This window comes from Muscardinus avellanarius, assembly GCF_963383645.1.
Source record: "Muscardinus avellanarius genome assembly, chromosome: 14".
Taxonomy (NCBI): domain Eukaryota; kingdom Metazoa; phylum Chordata; class Mammalia; order Rodentia; family Gliridae; genus Muscardinus; species Muscardinus avellanarius.
The window spans coordinates 15,212,187-15,228,035 of record NC_137800.1 but is presented as its reverse complement, the minus strand read 5'-3'; the positions used below and the strand labels follow the sequence as shown (position 1 = coordinate 15,228,035).

Below are 15,849 nucleotides of genomic sequence, written 5' to 3'. Positions count from 1 at the left end.
AGGAGGATCGCGCAATTTCGAAGCCAGCCGCGCTGGTTTAAGAGACTCTGTTTCCAAATAATAATAAAAAAAAATAGGTCTGGGAGTGTAGCCTGGAGGTAGAAGGGCTCCCAGGAACCCAGTACCATAAATAAATAAATAAATAAATAAATAAATAAATAAATAAATAAATAAAAAACTGGGTCTGGAGGTATAGCTTGGAAGTAGAATCCCCAGTACTGCAAAACAAACAAACAAACAAATATAAAGTTAGCCTGCCTCGGGTATTTTGTTATAGTTAAAAAAAAAATGTCCTAATGCAGGGGATAGGCTGGTTGCGAGGCTTGCTTAAAGGTGATACTGCCTATCCGGCACTTTGCCCAGAGTAAGTGCCCTCCAAGCACTGATTATCATCAGCAGAACCAGTGAGCATCCTAACCCAGGCTGCTCCCTCCAATGCCAGGTCCAAAGCCGGTCCAAAGCCGGGTGTGACCACTGTCCCACCCACCAGTGCTGCAGCACAGATGACTCTAGCATAAGGACCTGCTCAGAATCTGCAGGGTGAGTTTCCCCGGGTCTCACTAGCTCTCTCTGCTCCTCTTTAGACCCACGGGAAGCAACGCAGTCCAACAGAAAGCATCGCAGCCATTACAGCTGAGCCCAAAGTCAACAGATCCCGGCTGACGGCTTGTTTGCTTTTAATATTCTTCTATAGAGTAAAAGTGAAGCATATCTTAGTATATTTGTTGACCTGCACAGGTGGCGATCTTTTTCAAATGGTACCTATTTGTTTATGTTTAATTGCTTTTAAAAATTTAGAGATTGTAACTATTCAGCTGTATATGATATATAGAAACAGGTGCCTTTAGAAAGCTCGCTGGCCTAGATACACCTCCTTGACATCATTGTAAATGGTGTGAGTGTGTGTGTGTGTGTGTGTGTGTGTGTGTGTGTGTGTTACCAGGGATGCAACTCAGGGCTTTCTATCTCTGGCCTACACTCCCAGACTCATTTTATATTTTATTTGGAAACAGAGTCTTACTAAGTTGCTAAGAGCCTCCCTAAGTAGCTGAGGCTGGCTTCGAACCTGTGAGATCCTCCTGTATCAGCCTCCCAAGTACAGGGATTACAAGTGTGCGCCTCCATACCTGGCTTAATAGTGTGAAATCTGCTAAGAAATTTCCCTCAATCTATGTGGCTTGTTCATTCAGACCTGGCCAAAGCTCGTATTTCAGCAGCACTCTGTGTGCCAGACTATGCCTGTCAATGCCCACATTTCACAGCATGACTTCACGGGGTTGGATTACCTGTAGCCACAACTATCAAGATAATTTAAACACAAACAATTTTGAAAATAATAATTCTAAGTCAGGTGTGGTAGCGCACACTCGTAAGCCCAGCATTTGGGAGGCTGAGACAGGAGGATCCCGGTTCGTGCCCAGCCTCAGCTACTACTTAGTGAGGCCCTCCACAATTCAGTGAGACCCTGTTTCAAAATTAAAGAATAAAAACTAGGGCTGGCAGTGTAGCTTGGAGGTAGAATGCCCCTGGGTTCCATCTCTAGTACTGAAAAAAAGAAAGAAAAAGAAAGGAAGGAAGAAAGAAAGAAAGAAAGAAAGAAAGAAAGAAAGGAAGAAAGGGAGAATTCTTATTGACTGAGTACATTCCATGCACTTTGCTAATCTCTTTATAATGAACACATAGATCAAAACAATTCTTAAAATTGTCATTTTTTTTCAAATGAGAAAAGTAGAATTCACAGGCCCTCAGCAACTTAACAAGATCCTGTTTCAAAATAAGAAATAAAATAAAGCCTAGCCGGGTGTGGTGGGCGCACGCTTGTCATCCCAGCATTCGGGAGGCTAAGACCAGAGGATCGTGGTTCATGGACAGCCTCAGCTACTTAGTGAGGCCCTTTGCAACTCAGTGAGACCTAGTTTCAAAATAAAGAATAAAAATGGGGCAGGGGGTGTAACTCAGAGGTAGAATGCCCCTGGGTTCCATCCCCAATACCACAAAATATAAATAAATAAATAAATAAATAAATAAATAAATAAATAAAATAAAGCCTGGCATGGTGGCACATAACTCTAATCCCAATACTTGGGAGGTTGAGACAGGAGGATCACAGGTTTGCAGCCAGCCTCCGCAATTCAGCAAGAAGGTTTCAAAATAAATGAATAAAATAGGGCTGAGGATGTAACTGAAAGGTAGAATGCCCCTAGATTCAATTCCCAGTACTACAAAAAAAAAAAAAAAAAGGGAAAGAGAGAGACAGACAGAGAGAGAAAGACAGAGAGAAGAAATAAAATAGTACTGAGTGTGTAGATCAGAGGTAGAAAATGACCTGGATTCAACCCCCAGGACCACAAAAACCAAAAGAGTTCAAGGGATGAGATAATTTCTCCAATGTGACGGTCAGAATTCAAACTCAAGTGGAGCAGTTTCCAAAACCTAGACTACTTCCCCTCTGAGAGCAGCGCCTGGCACCCCATGGGCCACAAGCAAAGGCCTCGTCACAGAGCACACGCCACACTCAATGGCGCTTCACCTCCACTCCTCCCAGCAACCCGCAGAGATGCTCTTCAGGTAAGAGAGGTGGTTTTCACAGTGCAGTCTCCGACCAGGCATAGAGATCACCTAGAGATTTTCTTGGAAGGCCGACTTGTTTTTCCTGACTTGTTGCTGGTCCTAACAAGCCCTCTGGGTCCCTCTGACGCAGTCACTGGAGAACCTTTAATGTTAGACTACGGATGCAGAGAGTACTGGGGAAAGCTGTGGCCGATGCTGTAACTGGAAGCTGAGTCACTGGTACCTGAGGTGCTGGGGAAGGTCTGACTCATGCCGCAGTTGTTCACAGGTACCAGGAGCCTGAGTGGCCAGAGCCTCCAGCAAAAGGTGCATTATCTGCATTCAGCACTGACTAACTCGATTAATTGTCATGGTCAGAGGCAGTTTCAGCCCAGAAAAAAAAAAAAAAATTCAATTTAGGGGCTAGGAGAGCAGCTGGGAGCCTTACTTAGAATTGTCCCCTAAAAAATTAGATTTAGTGCTTTCTATTGCTGCTGAGCTGTAACCAGGTTCTTATCAGCTTCCCCTCTGGCCCATTAACCTCTCGTCCCTGCAGTGACTGGGCCATTTGCACGTCACCATCTCTGTTCCCTTTCCTCAGGCTTTTCAGAAAGGGCTAGAGCTGCTCCTCTGAGCTCAGATGAGTCACGAAGTCTCCAAGAAGCAGAGGAGGCTGAGACCTTTCTCCTGGACCCAAAGCTTTACCCCCGGGGCACAGAGCCTGCGCCTTCCCTGGATGAACATCATAGGGTATCTCTATGAGCACATTTTATTGGTGCACTGAACTCATACATCTTAATGGAATACAAGGTGGGAGAGGCAGACATGCACACATCACTTATTTAGCCCTTCTCCAATTCTCACCATAAGCACCTTTTTAGAGGTGAAAAGTCTGGAAAAGGGAAAGGGGAGTTGAACAGAAAAAACTATGGATGGTCATGGTGGTACGTACTCTGCGTGGCACAAAGTATTTCCACACCTATGTCTTTATTCCTACAAATAGCATGGATGATGATGGTGGTGTGTGCTAATATTGTGCCTGGTACAAAGAGTTTTCACACCTATAGCATCTATTCCTACAGTTTCTCTTTGAACTAGATAATTACTTAATGCTTATTGCCGAGATGAGAAGGAATTTGCACAAGTTTGCACATGAAATCAATTACACTTAAACAAAACTCTAGGTCTTTTAACCAGAAATATTTTCTTTTTTTTTCAGTACTGAGGATGGAAACCAAGGGCATTCTACCTCCAAGCTACACCCACAGCCCTATTTTTTTGTTCTTTATTTTGAAACGGGGTCTCACTGAGTTGCAAAGGAGCCCACTAAGTAGCTGAGGCTGGCCACGAACCACAATCCTCCTGTTTCAGCCTCCTGAATTCTTGATTCTGTGCGACTGGAAATCTTTAATGGTTCTACCTCTCCCTAGCTCTTTGCACTCCCCGCCCACTTTCTCTCAGGCTGCTTCTCTGAAGGATTGCCCACCTGCTTGGGCATAAAAGGTAGGTCTGTGAAAAGATCGTGCTGTCCCTTTAATATGCAGATGGTCTGGATGGGATTCTTGTTGATGACCTGAGCATGGGCCCCAGCACCCACCTCCTGCCCAGGCCTGAGGTGGGGATGGGGGTCACTTACCTAGCTGCCACTCCGGGGAGCACATGGTCTGCATCATCCAGATGGGCAGTGTGGGCTCCAGGATGGCCACTCCCATGTTGGCAAAGCAGATGGACCCTGGCGAGGCAAGTCTGTGAGCCACTGTGTGGCCTGAAGCCCAGATCCCCCAACCTGGAGGGAGACCCTTGCCAGCTCACCTGCGGCCACCAGGATATAAGGGTCTTTGAGAAGCATAAGGAGTGGAGTCCCCTTGGCACTCTGAGAACAGGAACAACAAAAACTTTCATTTGTACAGTGCTTACGTCCCTCTGACTTTCACGGAATCTGAGAAGGTGCCCGCAGGACCAGAGGGATCATCTACATCAGCTCCTGTACTGGAGAAGCCGGGAAACCCACGTCCAGGGAGAGCGACCGTGTCACTTCACAGCGTGAGCTGGAGGCAGCATCATCCCGTGCAAGGCTGGCTCTGTGGCAGTCACAGGGCGTGGGCAGCCTATTTCAGAGGTGATTCCTGACCCCAAATGACTGCCAGGCAGGTCACAGTGGATAGTAGCAGGGCCGGGATTGGACAACAGGCACTCCAGGGCCTTTCCACTAGACCTTCCTTGCAGCCACAGCTGTCCCAAGAGAACCACCCACAGAGGACTACATTCCAGGACAGAGCAAAGCGCCTGAGCTCTGCAAGCTGTCTGAATTCTTCCTCCTCGGCATCTTGAGCTGGGCTGGTGTAACAGAGGAGCTTGAACACCTCGGTTAAAATTCCAGCCTAAACAACAGTTCAAATTTCCCTTCCCTCAGAAAGATCCTTATCTCAGCACCTCCCATGCCTCCAGCCCCTCCGCTATCACTGCTACCTCCATTAAACTACCTTCCTCCTCATCTCAGCCAGCCTACCCATTCCATTCCTCGAGGTCAACCTCAATTGGATTCCTTTTTTTCTTTTCCTTTCCTTTCCTTTCCTTTCCTTTTCCTTTCCTTTCCTTTCCTTTCCTTTCCTTTCTTTTCTTTTCTTTTCTTTTCTTTTCTTTTCTTTTCTTTTCTTGTGGTACTGGAGATGGAACCCAGAGGCATCTACCTCTGAGCTACAGCCCCAGCCCTATTGTTTGTTTGTTTGTTTGTTTGTTGTATAGGAGACTGAACCCAGGGGCATTCTACCTCTGAGCCACACACCCCCCAGGCCTATTTTTTATTCTTTCTTTTGAAATGTCTCACTGAGTTGCAAAGGGCCTCACTGAGTAGCTGAGTCCAGCTGCAAACCACGATCCCCCTATCTCAGCCTCCCAAATGCTGAGATTACAAATGTGTGTCACCACGCCTGGCTGGATCCCTTTTTTTCCACAATGTTCCCAGACTCAGTAGCCAGGACTTTTCTTTTTCAAACTTCCTAAGCATTGTGTCCTTATCTTCTATGGAGAGAGACTTAGTAGTTTTGATATGATAACCCTCTTTGCAGAAACAAGAGAGTGAATTAAGAAAATTGTGATGAAGGCCAGAGTTTGATTTTGAGTCAGCCTGGGCAACATAGTGAAACTCTGTCTCAAAAAAAATAGAATGTTCAAAAAAGACCTGGGGAAGGTGAGCATGGTGGCTCATGCTTGTATCCCAGTACTTGGGAGGCTGAGACAGGAGATGACGGGTTCGTGGCCAGCCTCAGCTACTTGGCAGGTCCTCTGCAACTCAATCAGCAAGACCCTATTTCCAAATAAAGGATAAAAATTAGGGCTGGGGGTATAGCTCAGAGGTAGAATGTCCCTGGATTCAATCCCCAGTACAGAAGAAGGAGGAGGAGGAGGAGGAGGAGGAGGAGGAGGAGGAGGAGGAGGAGGTGGAGGAGGAGGAGGAGGAGGAGGAGAAGAAGAAGAAGAAGAAGAAGAAGAAGAAGAAGAAGAAGAAGAAGAAGAAGACGACGGCAGAGGAGGAGAAGGAGGAGGCGGAGGAGGAGGAGGAGGAGGGGAGATGCATCTCAAGGGTAGAGCACCCCTAGGTTCAATCCCCAGTACCACCAAAATATAAATAAATAAAAGAAAACAGAAAGCAAGAGACTCAAAACAAAAAATAAGATCATATCCTCTATTTATAATTCAAAGTAAAGAAACTGGTATAAGTCACTAAAATGTACATTAAAAAGTCCAATAAATCCTTTGTTGCAACAACACTTCTTCCAGGAAATTAAAGATTACTGCCAAAATTATACAAATGCATGTCCATAAGGTTATTAACCGCTATACTGTTTGAATTTAAAAATACTGAAAACTTTTTTTTGTGGTACTGGGGATTAAACCCAGGGGCCTTCTACCTCTGAGCTATACCCCCAGCCTTATTTTTTATTCTTTATTTGGAAACAGGGTCTCACTGAGTTGCAAAGGACCTCAATAAGTAGCTGAGACTGTCTGCAAACCATGATCCTGTCTCAGCCTCCTGAATTCTGGGATTATAAGCGTGTGCTACCACATCTGGCTAACTGAAAGCTTCTAAATGCACAAAATACTGAGAACTACTAAGTGCACAAAAAGAAAATTGAGTAAAATATTGTATATATACACAAGGGTGGACCATACAGCTACAAAAAAAAATGAGGAAGAACTCTTCAAACTGATAGGGAATGATAGGGAATGATCTCATTATATATATATATATATATATATATATATATATATATATATATATATATATATATATTGCAGTGAGATATAGTGTGGGGGTGCTGGAGACTAAACTCAAGGGATTCTACTTCTGAGCTTCATCCCCAGCCCTATTTTATTTTTTATTTTGAAACAGGGTCTTGCTAAGTTAACGGGAGTCTCACTACTTGCTCAGACTGTCCTTGAACCTGTGACCCTCCTGTCTCAGCCTCCCAAAAGCTGGGATTGCAGGTGTGTGCCACCAGGCCCAGCTCATGATACATCTTTAAAAGAGAGAAAAAGGTGAATTCAAAGAGAAACATACAGTATAATGCCTACTATGTAAGAAAAATGAGCAATGAAAATATACCCAAACTGCTCATTTTGGGAGAAAAATGAAAAAAGCATCAAAAAGATTAACCAGAAAACAAATTGGTCACTTACAACCAGCAAGGGTGAAGAAGAACAGGAGTAAAAAGGTTGTGGAGGGATTGACACTGAGTGTATGTTTTTGAATAATTTTGACTTCCAGGTGGTAATGTTTTATATATTGAAAAAATAAAATTGTATTAGTGTTATGGACTGAATTGTGTCCCCCTAAAACTCATATATTGAAGATCCACCCCTTAATGTCTTCTTTGAATATAGAGCTTTTGGGAAAATAATTGAGACTAACTGAGGTCAAAATGGTTGGAGCCCTGCTCTGATAGGATTAGTGTCCCCAAAATAAAAGGCATAAACCAGGCGAGGTGGCACAGGCCTGTAATCTTGGGAAGCTGAGACAGGAGGATCACAGATTCAAGAACAGCCTCAGCAAGTAATGAGATTCTCAATAAAAACAGGGCTGAGAGTATGCCTCAGAGGTAGCATGCCCCTGGAGATCAATCCTCGGTATAATAAATAAAAAATAAATAAAAAATAAAATAAATTAAAATAAATAAATAATAAATAAAATAAATAAATAAATAAAAAGGAAGGTACACCAGATATCTTTGTTTCTGTGCACACACATCAAGAAACTACCATGTGGGGATGGAGTGAGAAGGCGGCATCTGCACACCAGGAAGGGAGAGCTTCACTAGAAGTCCCAACAGCACCCGGACACGGACATCCAGAGAAGTAGCGTCTGTTGTTTAAGCCCCTAGCCTATAGCACCTTATTATGCAGCCCAAGTAGACGAATGTAATTAACAAGAACGGAGGAAAAGAAAAGCTAAATGCCAAGGAAAACAAATAACACAACTGGATTTTAAATGCACTATGGATAATATAATCACATGAAAGGTGGGTTATGGGCTATTCACACAATGGATTTCTACTCAGTAAAAAACAAAAAAAACCAAAATTATGTCATTTACAGGAAAACAAAGAGACCTAGAAAACATTTTGTTAAATAAGATTAGCCAGCCACAGAAAGCGAAGGGCCATATGTTTTTTCTCACTTCTTGAAGCTAGGGAGTAATCAAGCTACAAGAGGGACTTTAGAAAATGGGGAAGAAACCCCAGTGGAGCGGTGGATGGAGTTTAGGGGAGGGTGTGTTGGGAGGACAGAGAATCAACAAAGGAAACATTGCCACTGAAGTTATGCGCATGTGTGAAATCCCCAATGCCAATCTCAAGGTCATGTAGAGAAGAGGGGGCTCACCAAGAGCTGTGTGCATGCAGGTCACTCCCACTTTGAACTACCTAACAATGTGAGATGGCAATGTGCCAATAAAAATATTAAAAATAAATAGATAAATATAGTCCTTTGGCTATCTTCTCTAAAGATACAGGGGAACAAACTTTAAAAATAAATCTTGAATGCTTCTTAGTAGGTTTGGGGTGTGTGTGTGTGTGTGTGTGTGTTGGTAGTATGGCTAGGATTGCACAAATAAGTAAATTATCTTGATTTGGGGGAAAGCCAGATTTCCCGCTATGAAAGAAGGGAGATACAAATATGAAATGAGGATGGATAGTAGCAAAAAATCTGAAGGATTTGGGCTGAAAGTGGAGGTGTGTTTAAAGTGGAGGTGTGTTGATTAGCTCTGTCACTGGGATGATCTGAAAACAAGGAGCCCCTAACACCAGTGAGCACACAGAGTGCCTGTATTTTGGTTTCTAAACACCATTCCCTACTCAAAGGAACCTGAGATTCTTGGAAAAATAGTTGACTACAGCGCTGAAGTGGGGAAGGTACAAGACAAACAATGTGACCTATTTTTGTATTATAAATATTTTGTATTATATTTTTATATTATATTTTATTTTATATATTATATTTTATTTTATATATTGTATTTGTATTATAAATATTTTGTATTATAAATATAATTTGTATATGATCTATTTTGTATTATCACTGAAAATACTGAGGGAGTATTAAAGGAGCATAGGAATCTGTTTTAAAAGATTCATCAAAACAATGATGATGCTGGGTGTGGTGGCGCACGCTTGTAATCCCCGCGCTTGGGAGGCAGAGGCAGGAGGATCGCGCAGGTTCGAAGCCAGCCGCGTGCGCTGGCTTAGGAGACCCTGTTTCCAAATAAAAATGTAAAAAATAGGTCTGGGAGTATAGCCCGGAGGTAGAAGGGCTTCCAGGAACCCCAGTACCACCAAAAAAAACAAAAAACAAAAAAAAAACAATGATAATGATGATAGACTACAATCCACTGAATAGAATTTCATGAGTTCGAACTAAAAACAAACATAAATCATACATATTTGTAATATAATATGTATAAACATAAAGTTATGTGTAAAGAGAGGTAAAGGAAGCTGGGCGTGGTGGTGCACACTTGTAATCCCAGTACTTGGGAGGCTGAGACAGGAGGATCACAGGGTCGTGGCCAGCCTCAGGAGATCCTCCTGTCTCTGCCTCCCAAGCGTGCGCCACCACGCCCGGCTTTTTTTTTTTTTGTCTGGGGATGGAACCCAGGGGCATTCGACCTCCGAGCTACACCCCCTGCCCTATTTTTTATTCTTTATTTTGAAACCAGGTCTCACTGAGTTGCAGAGGGCCTCACTAAGTAGCTGAGGCTGTTCATGAACCGCGATCCTCCGGGTCCCAGCCTCCCAAATGCTGGGATTACAAGCATGCGCCACCACGCCCGGCTTTAAGAAAATTATATAGTAATCTACTCTCAAATGGCTCAGAAAAACTTAAGGAACAATAATAGTAACCGTGTGTGTGTGTGTGTGTGTGTGTGTGTGTGTGTGTGTGTGTGTGTGTGAGAGAGAGAGAGAGAGAGAGAGAGAGAGAGAGAGAGAGAGAGAGAGAGAGAGAGAGAGAGAGAGAGAGGGCAAAATGTTAAAAATAGGTGAAGAACCTGGGTATATGGGACTTCTCTGTATCATGCTACAACTTTTCTCTGAGCTTGAAATTATTTCAAGATGAAAAGTTTTTAAAGACTAAGTACTGATTTGTTTTTTTGCCCCATGATCAGGTTCTTTTTAGAAATATTTGTGGAAGCCGGGCGTTGTGGTGCATGCTTTAAATCCCAGCATTTGGGAGGCTGAGACAGGAGGATCCAGGTTCATGGTCAACCTCAGCTACCTAGTAAGGCCCTCTACAACTTTCAAAATATAAAATAAGCCAGGTGTGGTGGCGAATGTTTGTAATCCCAGCATTTGGGAGGCTGAGACAGGAGGATTGTGGTTCGAGGGCAGCCTCAGCTACTTAGTGAGGCCCTTTGCAACTCAGTGAGATCGTTTCAAAATATAGAATAAAATATAGGGCTAGGGGTGTAACTCGGAGGTAGAATGTCCCTAGGTTCTACCCCAGTACTGCAAAAAATAAAAATAATAAATAATAAAAATAATTTTAAAATAGGGCTTGGTGGTGTAGCTCAGAGGTAGAATGCCTCTGGGTTCCATCCTCAGTACCGGAAAAATAAAATATTTGTGGACACCCTGCTTTCCTAGTACCCACAGCCTGCTGTGCTGGTTGAGTGACTCTTCACTCCTGGCACTCCAGATAATCTGTACTGGGGGTAAAACCATCAGATGCCTGTCTCTACCCCTGAGCAGGGACTGGGGAGGTGCCACAGCCAGGCACATTCCAGGACTGGGAGTCCAAATGGAAGGTATCTGCTGTTTCTTGTTCTGAAGAGGTCCTTTCTGGTACCCAGAATCCTACTCCGAGAGCTAGTTCCCAAAGATGACATCATCCCAGGAGATCACAAGAGGCCCAGCCACTGTGGGGGAACTGCCACTCCTGGACTGTCAATTCTGCCCCAGTTCCCAATTCTTTCAGATGCTTCTTCGTTTACCGTCATCTCTACGTCTGCAGAATGAGGCTAAAATAGTTCTTATCACATGCCATTTATAAGATAAAGGATAAGCCAGACATGATGGTGCAGTTTATAATCCCAGTACTTGGGAGGCTAAAACAGGAGGATCACAGGTTTGCAGCCAGCCTCGGCCACTTAGTGAAGCCCCCCACAACTTAGTGAGACCCTGTTTCAAAATAAAAAGATAAAATAGGGCTGAAGGTATAGCTCAGAGGTAGAATCCCCTGGGTCCAACACCTAGCACCAAAAAAAAAAGGAAAAAAAGGAGAAAAAAAAAAAAAAAATATATATATATATATATATATATATATATATATATATATATATATGAAAGCATAGCATACAAAGCAAAGGTCTTAGGACATAAAAAGCCATCAAGAACTTTTATATGTTATTAAAATTACTCAGGCAGATGTGTTGCTACTTGGGAGTACTTGGGAGACTGAGACAGTAAGATCGCAGGTTCAAAGTCAGCTTCAGGAATTTAGTAAGACCCTCAAAACTTCCTAAGACTCAGTTTCAAAAATTAAAAACTAAACTGGGGCTGGAGGTATATGTCAGAGGTAGAATGCCCCTGGCTTCAATCCCCAGCAACACACACACACACACACACACACACACACACACGCACACACCTCTTGGATTACCTTGATAGACAACAGGATGCAAGATCAAACTTTCCCATATTTTCTGCACTTTATTATTTTTCCTTCTGCTCGCTGAGTCATTCATCGCAATATGGTTTAATATTGATTTCCCAGAGCCCTCTTTGGCTTGGAGTCAGACAAATACCAACTCTGCTATTTATTAACTGTGACAGGATGATAGTTTTCAGGGATGCTCTTGGAGGAAGCCTTTTATTGGAGGAAGGCTCTGGAGGCCTCCTAATCATCTATAGTCCTGAGCAAAGACTTCTTTGGACCTTTTATAGGGTCCTTACTCTATCTCTGCTAATATTAAGCCAGACTCCTTTGCTGTGGCCCACACTACGCTAAACGTAGCTCTATCTGGGAGTCCAAGTGCAGTCTCATTTTTCCTGACTCTATTCCCCTTCACCATTCTCCTGATGGCTGCATGATGCGCCTGGGTCCTTTCACCTAGCCATTCTGTGTATCTCTTAGCCATGGAGTTTGGTGTCTACTTACTTCAGGAGAGATTTTGGAAGGCTGCAGGATGCAAAACTGGAGTGCTAAGAAAGAAGAGGGACAGACAGAGAGACGGTTTGTTCAGTTTGTTCACTGATTAACCAGAGCCTCTAATAATAGCCGCATTGCCACCCCTTAAAACTCTCTGAGATTCTTCCTTCTTTTTTAAGGTGGGGCTGTCCTTGATCCATCTAAACATGGACCGCCTCTTAGTAGTCAAGACCGATACCGCAGTATAACTCATTCCCAACCCGACCTGGGCTAACACCCGCCCCGGCTTCCAAGGCTGACCTACCTCCATCCAGTAGTGCCAGGAAGGCCAAGATGAGGAAGGGCGCAGGCTTCCCAACAAACTCATACATCACGCTCCCGAAGGGGGCCCCCACTGGAAAGGCAGAGCAGACGGCAGAGGTGAGGGCAATCCCACCCACACTGCCCAAGGGGCATTCACTGCAGGCCTAAGGGTGCCAAGCTCCACCTGGCTTTCTGGGGATTCAGAGATGGGGATGACCTGGTTCCTGTCTCCAAGGAGCTCAATTTCTAATGAAGGAAATGTGTGTGTGTTGGGAGTAGGAGAGGCAATAATTAGAATAAAAGGCCGCATGCACAAAGCGCTATGTAAGCCCAGTGGTCAAAAGCCCAGGTGGCCACATTTGACTTTGTCAAATGCAGAGTTTCTGGTGGGATAGAAGCGTGCAAGAACAGAGGTGTCAGGAAAGAGAACAGCTCTAGAAGAAAGCCAAGCCGGGCGTGGTGACACACACTTGTAATCCAGGTACTTGAGAGGCTGAGACAGGAAGACCACAGGTTCACAGCTAGCCCAAGCTACTTAGTGAGGCCCTCTGCAACTCAGTGAGACCTTGTTTCAAAATAAAGAATAAAAAAATAGGGCTGGAGGTGTGGCTCGGAGGTAGAATGCCCCTGTGTTCAATCCTGAAAGAAAGAAGGAAAGGAAGGAAGAAAGAAAAGAAGGAAGGAAGGAAGGAAGGAAGGAAAGAAAGAAAGAAAGAAAGAAGTCAGTATTGTTAGAATGTGTGGATTTGAGAGGGAAAAAGCAGAGATGGGAAAGATTGAAGCCACTTAACAGGGGCCCCAGATATCCAGGTAAGTGTCTACTTAGCCATGTGATGATAAAAACAAAACAAAACAAACAGACAAATGAAAAGCATTGTCTCCTGTTGAAAGCTGAGGTCATATATGGTAGCAGAGGTTATTCAGGAAGCAGTCACTAATATGAAGAAGTTCACTCCTTGGACAAGCTGGCTTTATAGACCTTCCCCGTGCCGTTATGGTATGCACCGCTTCTTAAGGGACAAAAGAAATGAAATCTTTCCTTGGTAACATTTCTGAAGGAGACCACACACAATTAGGCCACATAAGAAAGAAACTTCCATGGCCTTGGCAAGCCCGCCATCTTGAGAGGGTCTTCAGTACCCCCTACCCACCATGTTGAGAGATCTTCGGAACTCCTTCCCACCCTGAGACTTGATTTCCAGCTGGGCAAAGCTTACCCAGCACTCCCAACGCCAGGCCCCCCAAGGCGACCCCCATGGCTCTTCCTCTCTCTTCGTCATCAGTGTAGACGCTGGCCAGCATCCCAAGACCTGGACAGAAGAGATGGCGTATGGGAGAGTCTGTCAGCCTCTCTTGGGGTCCTTGGTCCCTGCCTTATTATATCTCCAGTGATCATCTTAGCTAGAGTTTCAGTTTGAAGAGTTTTAACAAAACTTGGCACACAGTATATTGCAAATATTTCCCCCTACCCTCCCAATAGCCTGCAATACTCACTCTTTCTGTGCATTAATACTGTTGGAAGCACAAAGGCTTCTGGGAGGAGTAACACAGAATACCACTGTTTAATTATGCCGCATTGCATGGTGTTTTATCCCCTCCGAGCATGTTTCCCTGTGTGATGGGGTTATGGAGCAGGCCAGGGCACAGAGACTGTTCTATTCAACGTGGTTTCTGAGGAGGAGCATGAGAAGGCTCAGCACCTGGGGGAAGGCATGGGCTGGCCACACACGACCACTGTGCCCTCAGAGCCATTTAATGGCGTAAAATTCCAACCTCACAAGATGCCTTGAAAGATTGCATCTGGCAAGACTTTGCAAATTGTAATGGTATTACTGGTAGTATTAATAAGACTGTTTCTTTAAGACAATAAGAGGGAGACAGAAAAAGAAAGGCACCAGGGGAAAGCCTAGTCTACTTTTCCATCCACTTGATAGTACGCGCAACTAAATTTGCTGCATCTGAGTATTGCCCCAGGTCATGCCAGGTGCAGGGATCTACGGGCTGAGCCAGGAATGCTCCACCGACTTGTTCCTGAATCCTGATTTCTACCTACTAGGATGATCACAGGGGCGTGTGTGTGTGTATGTGTGTGTGTGTGTGTGTGTGTGTGTGTGTGTGTGTGTGTGTGTGTTGAAGATGTAGGCATTACCTGCAACGGATGAGAATGAAGATCCAATGCCTTGAAGGGTTCGGGCCACAAACAGCAGGGTATAGGTGCCAGAAAAAGCAAACACTGGGTGAAGAGAACAGCCAGAATGCTCCAATTAGCACACTGCCTCGCATCCCCCGCCACCAGATGGCATGCCCACGCACGGACGAGGCGCTATGTGGTGCATTAATCAAGTGTGATTTTTTTTTCTTTCTGTTTTTGAAATTGTCTTTTTCATCTCTTCAGTCTTTAAACAAAAAAAAAAAAACAAACTTTTTTTGTGTGTGGGTCTGGGGATGGAACACAGGGGCATTCGACCTCCGAGCTATAACCCCTGCCCTATTTTTTTTTTTTTTAAACAGGGTCTCACTAAATTGCGGAGGGCCTCACTAAGTAGCTGAGGCTGTCTGTGAACTGTGATCTTCCTGTCTCAGCCTCCCGAATGCTGGGATTACAAGTGTGCACCACTACGCCCAGCTTTAAAACAAATTTTTTTGTTTGTTTGTTTGTTTGCGGTACTGGGGATGGAACCCAGGGGCATTTTACCTCTGAGCTATACCTTCAGCCCTATTTTTTATTCTTTATTTTGAAACAAGGTCTCATTAAATTGCAGAGAGAGCCTCACTAAGTAGCTGAGGCTGGCTTTGAACCTGTGATCCTCCTATCTCAGCCTCCCAAGTACTGGGATGGCACAAGCACGTGCCACCACACTCTACCAAAAAAAAAAAAAAAAATATATATATATATATATATATATATATATATATATATATATATAATTTGGTGGTGGTGGTACTGGGGGTGGAACTCAGAGGCTTTCTACCTCCGGGCTACACTCCCAGACTTATTTTTTAATATTTTATTTGGAAACAGGGTCTCACTAAGTCCTTGAGAGTCTCACTAAGTAGCTGAGGCTGGCTTTGAACCTGTGTGATCCTCCTGTCTCAGCCTCCCAAGTACTGGGATTACAAGCATGTGCCACCATATTTGGCCAAAAATGATTTTTGATTGGCAAGAATACTGAGAGGCCACAGGCACACAAACCCAGTCACTACCACACAGTGGATGGGAAGCTGGCTCTCCACATTTCTTGCTAAGAACACAGTATTATACATCAGAATTAGGGGAATTCATGAAGACCAATGCATTGCTGGTAATTAGCTGGTCTTTAGACCCTACTCCTAAAGATACTAGATCTTCCATAG

At 44.1% G+C, this 15,849-nt stretch overlaps 1 protein-coding gene across 2 annotated transcripts in view; it reads right to left on the bottom strand.

Annotated features, from left to right (window-relative positions):
* SLC18A1 (solute carrier family 18 member A1) overlaps positions 1 to 15,849 on the bottom strand; it is a gene marked incomplete at both ends in the record, with an annotated part of 33,148 nt that overhangs the window by 10,160 nt on the left and 7,139 nt on the right. The window contains 6 exons of one of the 2 annotated variants that reach the window (XM_080709743.1): positions 4,187 to 4,282; positions 4,363 to 4,423; positions 12,202 to 12,245; positions 12,497 to 12,586; positions 13,713 to 13,805; positions 14,645 to 14,728. In XM_080709743.1, coding sequence (XP_080565869.1) covers positions 4,187 to 4,282; positions 4,363 to 4,423; positions 12,202 to 12,245; positions 12,497 to 12,586; positions 13,713 to 13,805; positions 14,645 to 14,728 — 468 coding nt within the window. The remainder of the gene's footprint in view (positions 1 to 4,186; positions 4,283 to 4,362; positions 4,424 to 12,201; positions 12,246 to 12,496; positions 12,587 to 13,712; positions 13,806 to 14,644; positions 14,729 to 15,849) is intronic. The other variant, XM_080709744.1, reaches the window with a different exon arrangement.